We start from the raw sequence: 17,427 nt of genomic DNA, 5'->3' as shown, positions 1-17,427 counted from the left end.
TATGGTTGATCACTTTCCCGAGGCCATGTCCATACTTATACAGTTTTATGTTTTTTATTTGAGAATTAGTTTGTAATTCCTGGATAAAAGGTGCTGTTCAAATTTAAAAATTACTATTTTAATTCTCACATTATATTAGCATTAGCCCAGTCATTAGGAGGCTAAGGCAATCAGGAAGCTTTTTGTCTTATTTATTTGTGTAAATGAGGACATACACATATTAATATTTTATTCCAGTGTGTTAATATTGATATTTTCAGTAACCCTTTTTTAGTCTTTTTGCTTAAATTTTGTTCTGCCCAACAATTTTCTTTCCTCTTTTTACAAAAACATTCAACTTTAGGTGAAGTTGCATGGATAATTTTTTTTGTAGTCCACTATAATTTTTCTTAATTTTTATATTTTGCTATTTTTGTAAATTTATACAGTGTCACTAGAATACCCAGTCCCTACTGAAAACCGGGCAGGTTTCAGGGAAACATGTCAGGCATCACCAGTTTGAATCAACTATGAAAATATACGTCTTGGAAATTAACCTATCATTGCAAGCATCAGTCATTATAGAGATACTTGATTGCTATCTGTTTTTCTTTTAAATATTTCTTTTTGATTTTATTTCTTATATTTTAAAATATCCTTCTCTATCTTTTGACACATTTCAACTTTTAAAAATGTGATATCGTTTGGATTGCGTCATATTTATTTTCTTGTTTGTGATGGCTGTGTTTTGAGTTCTATTCTCACATGTTCTTTATTTTGCTGAAGGGTTGGGTTTATCTGTGCCAAGATTCATGGCTGCCTTCCTCGATTTTGACTAACCTTTCTGGTTTGTGGGTAAAACCTGGGTGCCATTAGAGTGATATATTTTCATTGTGTCTCTCCTAAACTTGTCATCCCCAGGAGGCCATTATTTCCTATCTTTTATTTTCTGCTTTATCTTCTGCTTTTCTTAGATTTCTAATGTAAACAGTGTCTCTAAGAGTGTATTGGTAGCTTTAAAGAGCTTAATTTGCATATTTCCCTCTTATCTCAGTACTTGTGCTAACTTGTTGCTCTTTTACTTGTAACAAAATGGTTTATCTGACTGATTTTTCTCTTTTCCCTACTAGTAGTGTATTCAGAAAAATAGTTCTTAACTACATTTTTGTTTTTGTTTAATGATAAAGTGCCTTCAGGGACTTAGATGTTAGTAGTAAAAACCTAGGCAATAAACATTGCATCTCTATTTTGGGCGAGACAGTACTGTTCTTTTTTTACAGAAATTACATTTAATAGATTACCTGAATAATAGGATCATACTTCTGTGCTAATGATCATTTGTCTACCCTAGATTACAGAAATACTTATTGCTACAACTGATATATTGACCCAGCGAAACTTTCTCGTCTTTCGCCCGGTGTAAATCAGTTTAAGAATGGTAGCATCTTTTCCTTTTTAGTAAGTTAGGTCTCTTTCAAAGTGACCCAAATCTTGTTTAACTCGGCCACTGTGGGCCACGTATTTCTTCCTCCAACGTGTTCTATGGCTCAGAAGTGAGGGAGTTTTGAACCTACCTCTGACTTGTATAGAAAGCTCTTACTCATCTTTTTTTTTTTTTTTTTTAACGTTGGCTCGAAATAGTTTTGGATTCATCCTCCTTTGAGGGTAAATATTCGCGAGAGCATTTTAAGGATCCTGGCCTTTATTCCTCTGCAAACGTTTCAGCACCCTCCGCGATTCCGGGGAGAGCTCTTCCTCCCGGGTGTCCCCTTCAGCCACTTCCTGAAGTCCCCCTACCTCCGTACTCTGTGCCAGTCACCTGCGTGTCCGGGCCCCTCTCCCGCAGGGCCCGTGCGCCCTCCCCGCCTCGCCTGTCCCTTGGGTGCCCGCCTGCGACGCTCCCGACGTATTCCTTTCTGTGGCTTTTGTGGCGTGGTGGGTGGGTGGGTGGTTAGCTTTCTCCCGGTGCTCGCCCCCTCCTCCCCCTCACTTGCATCCCCGCCGCCCCCCCCTGCAGCCCTGCCCCTCCTCCCTCCCAGCTCACTCTCGCACACCTGCCCCGGCCGCCCGCGCGCCGCGCGCTCCCCTCCCCGCCCGGCGGCCGCTGCCAGGGAAGCCCCCTCTCCTCCTCCTCCCTGCGCCCTCCCCGGCGCGCCCGGCGGCGGCCGGCGCTAACCCTCGCGCTGCGCCCTGTTATTCTGGGTATTGTGTGTCATAAATGTCGGGCCGCCTCACTCTAATCAAGCTCATTACAAATTCTTGCGCGCCCGGGGCCGGAAATCGTGCGCTCCCCCCTCCCCTTCCCTCACTCATTCACTAGTTACTTGTCTTTCTGCTTTTTAACTCGCCGCCCCCGCCCCCTCCCCCGATCCCGGCCCTCCAGCCCGGGTTTTAATCCCCATCCCTCTTCCGCCTTCTCGGTGCACCCGGCCCCCCCGCCCCCCGCCCCCCCGCCGCCTTCCTCCTCCGCTCCGCACCCCCTTCCTTCTCCTCTCGCTCCCCCCTCCTCCGCCGCCGCCGCCGCCGCCGCCGCCACTTTCTCGCTCGCTCCCGCTCCCCGGACGCGGCGGAGGAGCCGGCCCCGCTGGGGAAGGGCTCGGGGCGGCGGCGGGCGGCCGGGAGGAGGCTGCGTGCTCGGGGCTGGGGCTGCGAGCGGGGTGATTTTGTATTAAAATGAGGAGGAGGAAGAAGAGACAGCCACAGCGGCGGCGGCGGCGGCAGCAGCGGCAGCAGGAGCAGCGGCGAACGGGGCTGCAGCCCGGGCGGACGCGCGGAGCCGAGCTGGGCACGGCGGCGGCGGCGACAGCGGCCGGGATGAGTCAACTAATAATTTAATGGGGGCAGAGACGGCAACGAGGGGGAAAGCGAGAGCGAGCGAGCGAGCGAGGGAGAGAGAGAGAGAGCAACAGCCCCGTCCGGGGACTCGCGCTCACACGCACACACACACAAACGCGCGCACACACACACCTCTCCCTGTGCCACCCAGCAACAACCGGCCTCGTCACAACAACAACAGCCACAGCCGCTCCCGAGCTGGCCCGGGGACCGAGCAGAAAGCCCGGGCGACTCCAGAGGACGCTCCCACCCCCCCTCTTTCATTTCGGGAAACTCCTCATCAGTTTTGGGGGGGTTCTGGGTTCCTTCCCTCCACCCCCAAGTCCTGGTGCTATTGTGGTGCCCGTTGTTTACCTCGGACTCGGGCTGAGTGAGAGCGCGGCGACTTTTTGGGGGGAGGGGGCGGGGAGTTGGTCGCTGCCGAGGCAGTGGAGGTGGCTGGGGGTGCCTTCTGCTTCTCTTCCCCCTCCCCTCCCCCCAAACGCGCTCTCTCTCCCTCCTGCACTCACTCGGCTCCCCAGACGCTCGCAGCCCCGCGTCAATGGGTAGGGAGAGGGTCCTCGGGGCTGTCGTCAGCGAGGGCCGAATCAAAAGTGGCATTTTAGTGCTTTTCTGGGGCTTTTTTCGCGACCTTCTGCCCCCCACTCTCGCTGTCCCCCGGTAGATGCCCTCGTTGGGGGTGCGAGGCTGTGGGAAGAAAGTTTAAGGTTTGTTAATATTAGTCGCAATTGTTGGGGAGGGCGGTGGGGGCCATTGGAAGGGAGGAGAGGTGGCCTTCCCCTCACTGCGTTCTCTGGGCTTCTTGGAGAATAATATCGCAAGTGACAGCCAGAAGTAGACTTTCTGTTCTCCCACCGAGGAACCAGAGCGAGCTGAGGGAGGGAGGGAAGCTAGGGGACCTTTCTTTTTCCTTTCTGGAGACCTTGTCCGCAGTGATTTTTTTTTTTTTCCTTTTTAAGAGAATTCTCAGTCACTACCTGGCCTGCCCAGCACCACGACAGTGTATAAGCTCATAACGGGTTTTGCTTTGTTTTTACGATTTCCCCCCCAACGAATCACTTGTCAGATCAATTTTATCTTCGCCCTCCTCCCTACGTCCCACTCTCCTCTCCTCCCCCATCGAAAACCCGTTCTCTGAGGTTAGACATTTTACAAACCATATATGTTGTTTTTCGAATTGTGATTTTTTTTTTTCCACAGCCCCCCACCCCACCCCATGGCTACTCTTGTAGACGTTTATTTCTGCCCTTCCCCCGCTTAGGGGGGCGGGGGTAGGGGAAGAGAAAATAATACAATTTCAGGGGAAGTCGCCTTCAGGTCTGCTGCCTTTTTTTTTTTTTTTTAATTTAAAAAAAAGACAGAAAACATCAGTCTTGAACTTCTCTTCAAGAACCCGGGCTGCAAAGGAAATCTCCTTTGTTTTTGTTATTTATATGCTGTCAAGTTTTGAAGTGGTGAGTTTCAGGTCGGTTTTGCTAATTTCACTCAGTAAAACTGCAGTGTTTCTGTTTCTAGATAGTACTTTGCTTCTTTGTCTCTTTAAAAGGTCACAGTGAAAGCTTGGCCTGGATCATGCCGGCCATATGGAATGGATAAGGGCACAATCTCTTAAAATGTGATTGTGTGGGGGCGAGGGAGGCAATCCAGTAAGGAACTCGTTGAAAAGGATCCCATAATGCAAAAAATAGGTTCTTGAAACCGGATTTTCGTGCTTTTTTTTTCTTCTTTTTAAGGGAAATAATTGCTGTGTTTGAGTTCACTGTTTTAATTCAGTAATTATCACTTATGGACTTAGTTTATGGACAGGGAAATGGGATTTTGAGAAAGTAGCCTGCTTTATGTGTGACAACCAGACGTTACACTAGAATGTATTTTAAAATGTGTAACTCAAAAGAAACTTCAGCCTGGCATCTGTTGAGACCTTAGTTAGTTCCCGTGCTGTCAGTCCAGCAGGCCCCATGGAGACTGCTCTTTGCAATTCCAAACTGAGGTTTGGTGAACTTGAGCCTTGGGCATAGAGTTTAAATGAGTAAATTGGGTGTTTTATGTGCGTGTAATTTTGCTTATAATGTAAAGCTTTTTACAAGATGACTGTGTGTTTAATAGACGCTTAGGTGGGTATTCAAAGGACAATTTTGCATGACCTATATGATGTTTTGATTGTCAATACATTAACTAAATTATAATCTATCATTTTCATTTGCTGTACAGTTTATAATGCTGTTAAGCCTCATGACTACTTAGTATGTTTTGTAGCATTAACTTTGATGCTGTTGTCTACTCACCCCCACCCTCTTTTTTTTCTTAAATTGCCCCACGGGTTAAGTATTTTCTTTTCAAATCATGTTTTAAAATTCATTTTCTGCTCTAGGGTAAGGCAACCAATTTCAGAAAAAGCAGCTTTGTATTATAAATTCACGTGAAACATTATAAAGAGTGCTTTGAATAAGTTAATAATCATCACTCTCTAATTTTGGCTTTAGTTTAATGTAATGGAGAATAGTAATGTTGATAAAAAGTGGTTAAAAGAGGCACATTTATTCTTAATGAACCTCATAACCAAAAACAGATGGGACCTCTATCAACTGCAAACCTTTAGTTCTCAGCGTGCCACCCTAGAGTACAAGGATAAATAGCCATTATTTCTCAAACTTTAGAGTTCTTCAATTGGCATTCTTAAAGTTGCTTTTAAGCCTACAGATGACCAGTGCTCCCTCCTCCCCATTCATTTCTTTTCTTGATTATAATGGACAAAGTAATCTATGGTTAAAGAGAAAAACATGCTTATAGAAAGGCCATGCTGATACAAGCTGGCTTTCAATAAATCGGATCTAAATAGCTTTTCTGGTGTAATATTTTGTTTTTAAAGTACAAGAGATGTCAGATTACTAGGCAGCTGGAAGAATGTAGTAATTATCGTATTCTGATTTTCCTAAATATGATCCCTTCCCCGTTAATATTGGTAAGCTCAATACTTCAAGTACTAGGAAAGTTCATAGAATAATTCTACTCATCCGTTTTTATCAATTCGAGTTTAACATGTATTTTAGAAGTGATTTTGATGTGCTCATTGCTTTATCAGAAACGGTGTGAAAATTGATGTCCATCATATAAGTGAAAATAGTTATCTATTATTTTTTTCTGAAGTTAATTAAGATGTGGTCTTCATTACATACTGAGATTATTTTTGAACACTGGCTTTATCAAAATCATTAAGGTTGTGTTTTTTTTAAAAGCCAGTTTGGCTTTTGAATCTAATGTGTATATCACAAAGTATTTTCAAGTTTTTTGCTATATAAATTGGCATTATATTACTAATGGACTCCTAAATGTTAACTCCAAAATATGTGAGTTATAATGCTTCAGTACCTGGGATATTTGAAATCTTCCACTTCTGTCCATTTACTTAGAGGTGAAATGACCCAATCACACATTTGAGCCAAGACTGGAGATCTATAGCAGGTCACATAACTCTTGAAACTTTGACAGTAGAAAACTTTTTCGACAAATTAACATACAAAGTCAGTGGGGAATTTAAAAAACAATGTTTGCTACCTTCTTTTGAGGTGGTATCTGTGTGTATATTTATTTACATATGCATATTTTTTCTCATAAAAATTAAGCTATACGTAAAAGAATACATCAAATTTAAATAATATTTTGGGGTGTGGTAACTTTTCCATTCTTGATTAAAGTGTTGCTGTTCTGTAATGAGTTTCTAATTTTTAAAAATTGGGACTACATAAATACAATTTGTTATTGTCTTTTCTAGGTATGCTTGCAATAATTCTTGTTTTAAATTAAGCCCATTTCCCCCCACTTAGTTTTGTTGGTGGCTGACAAATTACCTTTTATTCATGTGTGTTGGTACAATTTTCACAAATTATTCAGTTAACTTGAATGAAATGTAACACTGTTATGTAGAAATATAGTAATATCTGCATTATATATCTAGCTAGGTAATCCTACAAATACCTTGTATTTGTGACATATCTCGGGGTAAACCGTTACATTGTGTATGGGGGTGGGGTGGGGTGGGGAGAGAGAAAGAGAGAAAGAGAAGGACTCCACTCACCCAATTGTAACATGTCTTCTTTTTAAATTCTGGCAGGTGATCTTTAGAGGGTAACTGAGTATGGATCATTTGAACGAGGCAACTCAGGGGAAAGAACATTCAGAAATGTCTAACAATGTGAGCGATCCGAAGGGTCCACCAGCCAAGATTGCCCGCCTGGAGCAGAACGGGAGCCCGCTAGGAAGAGGAAGGCTTGGGAGTACAGGTGCAAAAATGCAGGGAGTGCCTTTAAAACACTCGGGCCATCTGATGAAAACCAACCTTAGGAAAGGTAAATACTTTCCAGCCAAATCCTGGAAAGCTGTGAGCCCTGTGTCTACCCAAGGCCACTTTGTGTGGGGGTGGAGATGCAGAACATGTCGTTATATGTTCTTTTCCTTGATTCTCTTTCTGATCTGAAATTAGTTCCATTTCTGGCTGCAGTGGCAGTCCCGTTTTGAAGTGTAGGCTCTGTGCCTGAGTGGAGCATCTTACTCTACTGCACACTGGAATCATTGGACATTTTTGGACGATCAGGGCTGAATTCAGTATAATGGTCTTAGTTATGCCAGGCTTCCATTGAGGAGGTGTTACTGTAGTAGAGAACATGTAGGTGGCTAGTGCTTAAACTCACCCTGATTAAGAATAAGACACTTAGATTGTTTGAGTACCGCCCTAGCTTTTTCATAAGATGACTAGTTGTAATGCAGTTTCAGAGGTAATGGAAATCGTATACGATATGATATAAAAGTTTTGTGATGTCATTTTTTGTGTGTGCTGTGTTTTCTTAAGAGCAAATTTATTATTCAGCAGTGAAAAACCTGACGATTCTAGTTTTTGATTTTGCTGTAATTGGGTATTTTTGATAAAGGAAGGGCATATTTAGGCAAGTTTGTAAGGGGGGTATATGTAACTGACTACTTTCTACCAATTTTACATTGAATTGATGAAGTTGAACATAACTTTGACCATGTTCAACACTGTTGTTTATGTAAGGCAGTGCCTATACTGGGTGTAATGTGTGTGCCTCATAATGGTCTTTATTTTGTCTGTGAAGAACTGTGTATGGGGTTCAGATTTTCCTTACATTTGCTAAGCACAGGATAAAAATGCCATCTTTTAGCAACCAAGAATATTAAGTAGATAAAGTTAGAAGGCAGAGGAATTTCATTGTGTTTGATGCATAACATTTATCATACAATCATTTATTTTTTCCTTGGTTTGGCGAAAACAAAGAATATATTGATCCTGAAATGAACAGACACAGCAGTCCGTATTGTTAGATCTTTATCTATTAAAAATGGAAAAACAGCACTTCAGCAAATTCTTTGGCCTCTACTCATGATTACCCTATTTATTGATTGTTTGCCAAGAATGTATGCATCTTAAGAAAGCCAGGGTAAGAGCATTAAAAATATAATTTATTATGGCTTTTCAAACAGAGTGCATTAATATTGTACTGTGAAGCACTGGGGCTCTATAAAAAAGACTTTCTGACGCCTGCAAACATATAAGTTCCATAAATTCCTAAATAGGAGATTTCAGCTGTCTCTGGTATTATGTGATATTTGCACAGCAAACTTTAATGCCAGGACAGTTTTAGACAAGGATTCTACAGACTTCACTGCTCCTTATGGCAGACGTGCTGTTTACACAGGCTCATAAACCTTCAGCAAAAGCTTCTAAGACTGCCTCCAGGTTTAAATCATGTGGTATTTTTAGCATTCAGCAGTGACCAGTGCACTCCCCTTTTAATGCTGGAAGGTTATGAAGTTGCTGTAGTTGGAAGTCTCGCCAAACACAAGCAAGCACAAATAATCAGACAGTTCAGGGAAGGCTCCTGTTCAGCATTGCTCCCAGTATCAGGAGGACGGCCGTGACAGTTTGCTGGAAGATTTAGCAGCTAGATTTGTACTGAAAGGATACTATTGTCACTTTAGCAATAGCCACCATAATTATCTACAGGGTAAATACATCCAAGTAAAGTCTAAAATATATCCAATATATTTCAACAGTTTGAAAAACCTCCAGTTGTTTCATAGGTCTAAGGAACGGCACATATAGAGCAAGTCTGTAACATCCCATAAGAGGAAAAATCAATGCGTATGTTTTTGTTGTATTAACCCAACTCTTTGAAGACATCAGGACGGGAGGAGGAGAAACCAAAGTACAGTAATTTCACTTCCTGCTCGAATGCGTTTTTTTTTTTTTTTTCTTAAAGCACTGCATTGATAGTGACTTATTTTCAAAATGCAGTTTTTAATTGCAGAGGGTTCTCTGCTTACTTCAATCAACAAAATTACTAAAGCCTTTTAATGTTGGCTTTTTTTTGCTTTTCTCAAACCTTATTTTTTGGGCATGGTTTCTGTTTGACAGGTGCTAGATAAAAATTGTGGCTGAGATGAGGAAGCACTACTCAAGAAAAAGGGGTTGAATGTTTTTGTTTATTTGCTTAGGAGATTTTGCCAAAGTATCTCCAAGCCAAGGAAGAAATCACCAGTTTGCATATTGCTATTTTTGCTGTGGTCTCCCCAAGTCGTCTTCTGATCCCTGACAGGTTCTCTCTCTGGTATAAAAGAGCTGAATGAATGACAAGAATATTGGCAAGCTCTGCGGCTTGTTTTTTAATGCCTAGCCTGTTGGGTACCTCCGAATGAGTTTGCGAGCTTTTCTAAGTAAACCTAAAGGGTTTTTTTGTTGTTGTTGTTTGTTTGTTTTTTGTCAGAGCTAGAATCTCTTGTGAACTGTTCACTAAAGCTTTGGTTAAGATGCACATGTGGAAATATATAGCTGTTTTACCACCAGCTTCTGTTCAGCAGAAACAAGCAAATAGAGCATTTTTAAAGGGCATCTCTGGTGTCAGCAGGAAATCCCGATTTTTTAGCTCCGGTTGGCATGCACTAGACATTTTCAGAAGTTGGTAGGATTCTGCGAGTCCAGAGGGCAGAGCTTATAGAGGCATTAATGTTATAGGACTAATTGGGGATCCTGGGTGCCCTGTTAAAGTAACCCTTGTCATCATTTATGCTAAAGATGATACCCTTCTGGCAGTTTGCCACAGTACAGTTCAGATGCATCTGCTTTTAACCCTTTTCCGTTTGGTATTGGAAGTCTGACAGTACACTGCATAAACACCTTGAGTACTACAGAATTCCATGATTTTAGTTTCTAGAAGCCTCTTTCCTAACAGTGGTATGGCCTGCGCTTATTAATCATCTGACTACTGAGTTATTACATTGAATTAAAGTAAATAAAAAGAGAACACATTTCAAGTCTATGCAGATTCCTTTATCCTAATCTGTCATGATGAGGCCAGCTTCCTTTTTTCGCTCTCATTTTTATCCCATTTACTATAACAAAGATTGTTCATTTTAAAGACACATGGTTACTAGGATATATTTTTAGTCAGGGAGATTAAATGAGTAGCCATAAAAATAAATCTTATTTATCTCCAGTATGCACACATTGAAATCATATATTTCGGGCATCAGTTTGGTTAAGTTTTGTGTTTCTTTTATGGAAGCATTAGAGTACATATCTTTAAAAAGGAAGAAAAATGAATTCCTCAAAGAATTATTATTTGACTAATAATTTTCTAGTCAAAGATAATTTGTTTGGACACCAAAAGGAAAAGTTTAACAGCAAAAGCATGTAGAAAGCATGAAGGTGGTTCTTTTGCAGACAAGTAGAGTGAGTTACGTTTGCACACTGTACATACACCACTCACAGCAGATCAGACAAGACACTTAGTTCTCTCTCGTCAGCATTATTATTTGATCAGAAAGGTAATTCTGCATTGACTGGTTTTAGTTACAGCAGAGCCCAAGTTACCATAGGACCAAGTTATGTTCTATTTAAATATTCCCATTACATCTTAAAAAAATAAAAGACTATATATGTTTGTGCGTGCGTGCCTGTGTTTTTGTGCACTGTCTGCCTTGGAAACACAGTCTCACTGTTGTAAAGATTTATTTTCATGGCTTAGTTTTTCCTCCCTCCAGACTGTATTTCTGAAGACTGTTGGTTTGCATCTCTTTTTCTCTGTCTCTTTGATAGGAACCATGCTACCAGTTTTTTGCGTGGTGGAACATTATGAAAACGCCATTGAATATGATTGCAAGGAGGAGCATGCGGAATTTGTGTTGGTGAGAAAGGATATGCTTTTCAACCAGCTGATCGAAATGGCATTGCTGTCTCTGGGTTATTCGCATAGCTCTGCTGCCCAGGCCAAAGGTAAATAATGCGTATATGGGGCTGGAAAAATTGTTTGGCATCCTTTGTTTACCTTGCAGAAAAAGCACTGGATATTTTTATTCGAAGAACTGTAGCTTAGATATTACATTGGTTCCTTATAGACTATGGTTTAAAAAAATTGCCTTAATTCAGTTTGGTTTAGTTAACACGCATTTTGCTTGTGTGGAATGTCGAGGTAGATTTTTTTTTTTAAATTACTTCAGCTGAATCATTAGTATGCTTATTGACCTTAATAATCTGCTCCACTGAGGACCCACAAGGAAGTGAGGAGCGTATTTGAGCAGATGGACTGTTGAGAGTCAATTTGCATTTATGACTGAATATCTAGTTCTGTTTCTTTTATTCTGTTTCTGATGGTTTTATGGGCTGTAAAGTATTTTTCAATGCTGATTCCCTTTGCAATAGAGAATCTTATCTAAATCGTAAAGCCATTTAGAACCGGTTCAGCTATGTCTTATTAGAACTTCCTGTAAGTTAGGAAAATGGGGCCTATGTATAGGTTTTATTGATGGGGTTTGATTTCCAAAATAATAAACAACCCTACAGTCATTTACATAATTTCACAATTTGGAAAGCTAAGCTGTGAATATTTCCATTGACCTGCCTGTTAGAGAGAAGGGAATCATTCAAACAGAAATAACAATGTTGCTTGTGGTGGGGGCCATGAAAAAAAAAAAAAAAAGAACCACTACTGGATACATTATCTGAAGGGTAAAATATTTGATGATATGTTCTTTTTATCTGGAGTAGGGCTAATCCAGGTTGGAAAGTGGAATCCAGTTCCACTGTCTTACGTGACAGATGCCCCTGATGCTACGGTAGCAGATATGCTTCAAGATGTGTATCATGTGGTCACGTTGAAAATTCAGTTACACAGGTGAGTCAGGACTGCATTCTAGGGCACAGCATTCTGCTTGCCTGATCTTTTGAAATAAAGCCATCTCTGGTCAACCTGTAATTTTTATTTTCTCTGTGTTTCAAAAAGGTTAATTCAAATTGATTTTGTTACCTAACCCTTTCTGCTTTATTTTCCTAACTTCAGTGTAGAATGTAAAAGCAATGCGCCCTCCCCCCATCTGTAGGTTTGTGCAGGTCATCAAAAGACAAGACTTTTTATATTTAGTCAATTAAATGATGCATTGCAAGAAAGCATTTTACATAAAGTTTACTTAAGAGAAAAATATTTTTGCATATCATGAACAGTGCCATCTGTGTACATTTTGTGAAAGAATGGCTTATTCACTACTGCCGCAATCTGATTTATTTATATATATATATATATTTTTTACCATTTTAATTCGTATGAACAGAGTCGTGAAAGGAAAATGGTTAATACGTTAATGCATTTCACGATGGCACATGAGAAAGCAGTACACCTTAAATTGTCTTCCCAAGCGCATCAGAGCAGGAAGGTAGAAGTAACATGAAAAAATCGCCACCACAGGCAGCTGATGTATAATTCATGCATCGATACAGCAGATGTGTTGTATAAAGTAATTAACTAATCGGAACAATCAGGAGACCGAGAGCAATCTCCAGATGCATCTGTTTGATGCGCAAAATGAAATCTGTCTGTCTTAAAGGAATGTTTTGCAGCGGGATGCAATCTTGTAATAATCCCCTTTCTAATCTATGTCTCAAATAGTTGCCCCAAACTAGAAGACTTGCCTCCTGAACAATGGTCGCACACCACAGTAAGGAATGCTCTGAAGGACTTACTGAAAGATATGAATCAGAGTTCGTTGGCCAAGGAGTGTCCCCTTTCACAGGTACTTAGCATAGCATGTAATAAATAATAAGACATCATGGGCAGCCCTGAGTTGAGGTTTGATGGGGCTCTGTAGTCTAAAGCAACTGGTATCTGAATCCAGAATCTGCCAGAAATGCAAAGGGACTTGACCACTGGTGACTTTTTAAAATATGCTTGATTCATTCTGAACAGAGCCTTTACACTTTTTCTCCCTTGGGGAAAAGAGCAAAGGAAAACCAACTTAGCAGAAGCCTCTGCTAGCTTGTTTTTCAGTTCCTTTTCTGAGTGCTCTGAGCATGGAAGCTACATTCTCCTGAGTGCCCTTATTGAAAGGAAGAGTAAGTAGTATAACTTCCAGGAGCCTTTGGTGAGTGGCAGGGTAAGTGTTAACGTAGAAAATTTCGCCATGCTGCCTGAATCAAAAAAGGGTAGAGTTTTCGGAGACTTGGTTCATTACCAAAAAAGTAAATAAGTAAATGTAAAAGAGAGCATTTAGTAAAAACAATTATAAAAGTAAGAACAGAAATCTCTTTCCTGTAACTAAAGGTTGAGTAGTTACTATTCATTAGGATTTTGTCACCAGTTTTAGGGCATTGGTTTACCTTCCCCCAACCCCCCTCCTGAGATGCCTATCATACCATCAGGGATTTTTGAAATGAAACAAAGATTTATTTTTATTGTGCTTGATTTTTTTAGAATGAATTTTGATGGAGGGCAACTGAAACTCTAGATAGAGACTGCTCCTGTTTCTAAATGTAAAACCAAACATCATTTTTGATACTGCTCAGCTGATTTCAAATAAAAAGAAAGGATGCTATGAACCTACTCTTAATGGGCTGCCTGTGTGGTCACTACATAAATGTGTTTATAATGGCCATCCTGTGATATAGTATATATATATAGTATAATTGAAATGCTGATTTGGAGTTTTACTAAATTTTTAGTTTTGCTTTTAATTCAAGTTTAAAATGTAATTCTGAATGTTAGTCTGTCACTCACTTGAACTGTATGACTACTGTACACATTTCTGCAACTGAGATAGTCTCAAAATGTGTTTCTAATGTGATGTTCGTGAAGATACTGGGTACCTTTGGAAGGAAGCTTGTGGGCATTTGTGCTACTGTTTCATGGAAACTCCATGCATTTCAGGTTTGCAGCATTACAGACCATCAGCTTTGATATTTGTTAGCAATTATAGGAACGAAGCAAATGAATTAAGTTTATATTTAATGATGGCTTTCTGTATTCTTTTAAGGTAAGCTATAGCCACAGGTAAAATGTTCTCTGCAGTAAGTACCAATTTCTTGAAATTCAGAGCAAACTCTTTTTGTCATTTTAGCTTATCTCCTTTTATCCTCCCTCTCTCACCCTTGGAGTAGAGAGGATGTGAATTTATAACCATCCAATAAAGTAATTTAAATTAATTAAACACAGTTAAATCAATAGGATGATATAATGAAGCAGGTGACTCTTACCTCTGGGACTTTGGGTTTTACAGACAACTTCAGATAATATGTTACTTGGTTACTAGAAAATTTGAAATTAACTTTTTAAATTTTTTATTCAGAGTTAAAATATATGTGTAAACACCCAGGATAGGAATCTCATGTATTCTTGTGTTACTAAATGTCCCATTGATTAGGAAGTGAATTCAGGCATTTACTGTGAGCTGGAGAAGAGGGTGCTAGTACAAGTATTTATTGATATAGGCAGTGAGAACTAATTGTTAAATGACATCAACAGTCAGCCAAAAAACTCCACCTCACTGTAGCTTATAAATATAATTGTGAATTTACTTAATGTTATCATGGGAAATGAATTGAATACAGGCAATTATAGCATTAAACAGAATGACAAAATGAAATTCAGGACTTGGTTTTGGAGTCATACATTGGTGAATTTCTTTAGAGAAGCCTTTAGGAGAATACGTGGCTGGGTGTAGCTGGAGACCCCTCTGTAATCATTCAGTGGTGAAACTCATCTGTAACTTCAACATCAGTTGTAATTACAGCCGTCTTACCTTTAAAAAAATCTTTTGAAAATATTACGCATATTTTAGTGGTAGCATCAAATATTAGAAATTAATTTAATATTTAATATCATGAAAAAAGTGCAACCTAGACTCTAAATGAGGGACTTATTTTATATTCTGCTTCATCATTTTCTGTTTCTTTTTGTAGAATGACTCCGTGAATCTGATACTCAATTTGGAATGGCTTACTAATGAACTATTTTCTATTTGTTCTTTATTTGCCTTTCTGTCATAAGTTATTAGTCTTTAACTAATAACTTGAAATGCATTTTACTAATAACATGAAATGCAGGCTCTCAAAGGTCTAAGCCCAAAATATATGCTGAGCTCTTTCTTTCTCCAGTGGCTGAGATTTGGTGGTGAAAATGCTCTGGTGAAAAATACCTAGTGAATAAATATTATACAAAATGGGACCTAACACTAAGAAATGCTAAGAGTTCAGACTTTTTTTTTACCCCCATGGAGTTTTGATACATTCACTTGAGAACTTTCAGCATACAAGTCAATGCACACATTTTACTTTATATTAATGGTTTTGTGTTGTTTAATATGATAAAAGAGCTCAGTAGCAATTATAGCTCCAGGGTCCCTTAGTACTATGCTCAGAAGAATGTCCACCCTGTGGGCAGTAGACTCCCTTTATAGAACAGGGGCCAAGAAGGCTGGGGGGATGGGAAGCCAGCAGGAATTTGCCTGTGATGTCTGACAAGCCTTAACCTCTTGGGAGGTTTGTCCCACACTTGGTAAGCAGATGTCTAGTTCAGGCTTGGAATCTTAGAACTAGAAGATGTTATCTTTCCCTGGTTTTTCCTTGGACAGAAGGAACCAGTGTCCCTAGAGATTGAAGTCAAAATGCTGGTTAGTGATGGAACCCAAAGGTCCCTTCGCAATGATAAATTTTAATGTAAGTGTTGATTTTAAAATGAATACTTACATTTTGGTGTAATAATGTTTTCTTTGATAATATTTTTAAGATTTTCTTAATCTGCAGGAATTCCAGTGTGCATGTGGTTTGATTTAGAACTCATACCTTTATTTCTGGTACTGCTTTGCTATCATATTTGGCCCAAATAGACTGACATCCATTTGTGAAGTTTTTGTACCACATGTTTGTTTATTTTGTAAAATGTCCTAAGTCATAAGAAACGCTTAGCTCAGTAGATCTGAGGTTGGGTATTGTGTTGTTGCTTGCTTTTTTCAGTGGATGTGGTTAGATAAGTTGGGTGTTTGTTGTATTCTGAACTGCAAGTAATGAGAACAGAACAAAATCTGACTTGGGGACAAGAAAACTTGTGATCCTAAGAACTTTGCGAATATGGATTCGGGAGGTAAATTGGGAGTTAAAAAAAGGAACATTTTTGATTTACCATAAAACATTTCTTTTTGATACTACTTTTCCCAGAAGTTTTAGAAACTGAACTTAAACACTGGTTAAAAATATATATACATTCACAACCAGGATGGATTTATTTTAAGTGAAAGGTCAGTTATTACTTCTATCAGCCTAATGTCTGCCTTCTAAAAATGTTTAGGTCAGATATTCCTGTGAGATTTTAATCTGATATGTGCATTTTTACTACCTGTCCCTATCATGCATGCACACACACACTCACACTCATCACAACTTTCACATTTTGAAGGGACTGGATTGTTTTCTATTTCATTGTTTTCTATTTCTCACCTGGGGAAAAGTAACTCCTAGCCCAAGTCCTACATAAAGTAAGTACAAATTGTCATTTTCATTTCTGTGATAGAAAAAACTGTATAAAATGAATTTGAATTAGAACATTCCATTAGAAGTAATATTGAGAAAAATGATTTTTTGGTTTTCCTTTTCTTGCCAGCATTTCAGGATCTAATAGATGTCAGATTTTTTATTATGCATTGGCCAAACAAATAAAGGAAACAATCCTGCCCTCCTGAAGCTTAGCATTTAACCAGGCTGATTCTCTGAAATTTGACATTCATTTCCATAGACCTTTAATAAATCTCTGTATTCACTTCGTTTTCAGTCTGATTATAGATAATATTGGAGCAACAATTTTAAAAGCCCTGTTATGTTATAGGTATATATTGTTTTAACTGCACTTTGTGCCATCATTCATAATTTTTGGACTGAAATGACATTTTTAAAAGTTTTTTAGTAAGCATTAATAATCACATTTTCAAGGCAATATGCAGCATCAATGTTCACATATTGTATTTCTCATGAAAATCTAGCATGACATTTATTCACATATTCACATATTTATTCATTAAAAAATATGTATTGACAGTCTGCTGTGTGACTGCAGACTCCTATTTCCAATATAGTAATAAGTATGCTACATCTTAATAGTTGAAGTAATAATAGTTAACTTTCATTTAGTGCTTTTGGTGTATCAAGAGCATTTCTCTGACCCTAAGTGTTATATAGTTTTATATCCCCATTTTCAGTTCAGGAACCTGAGACATTGAATGTTCAAGTGAGTGCCCACATTTAACATAGCTAGTAAAGTAGAGGGGCAAGAGTTCATACCTGGA

The 17,427-nt window shown here is 39.5% G+C and overlaps 1 protein-coding gene across 7 annotated transcripts in view; it reads left to right on the top strand.

Moving 5' to 3' along the window:
• Positions 1–17,427, top strand: part of SATB1 (SATB homeobox 1) — a 98,369-nt gene that overhangs the window by 16,834 nt on the left and 64,108 nt on the right. For 3 of the 7 annotated variants that reach the window (XM_081071876.1, XM_081071871.1, XM_081071873.1), the window contains exons 2-5: positions 6,926–7,160; positions 10,925–11,101; positions 11,873–11,999; positions 12,768–12,891. In XM_081071876.1, the coding sequence (XP_080928002.1) occupies positions 6,950–7,160; positions 10,925–11,101; positions 11,873–11,999; positions 12,768–12,891 (639 nt within the window). In that variant the 5' untranslated portion in view covers positions 6,926–6,949. Of the gene's footprint in view, positions 1–2,644; positions 4,269–6,925; positions 7,161–10,924; positions 11,102–11,872; positions 12,000–12,767; positions 12,892–17,427 lie in introns of those variants that run through there. The other 4 variants (XM_081071875.1, XM_081071874.1, XM_081071870.1 and 1 more) reach the window with 4 other exon arrangements.

Source organism: Rhinolophus hipposideros, assembly GCF_964194185.1.
Source record: "Rhinolophus hipposideros genome assembly, chromosome: 14".
NCBI lineage: Eukaryota > Metazoa > Chordata > Mammalia > Chiroptera > Rhinolophidae > Rhinolophus > Rhinolophus hipposideros.
Note: the sequence above shows the minus strand (reverse complement) of the source record. Positions and strands in the feature narration are given on the sequence as shown.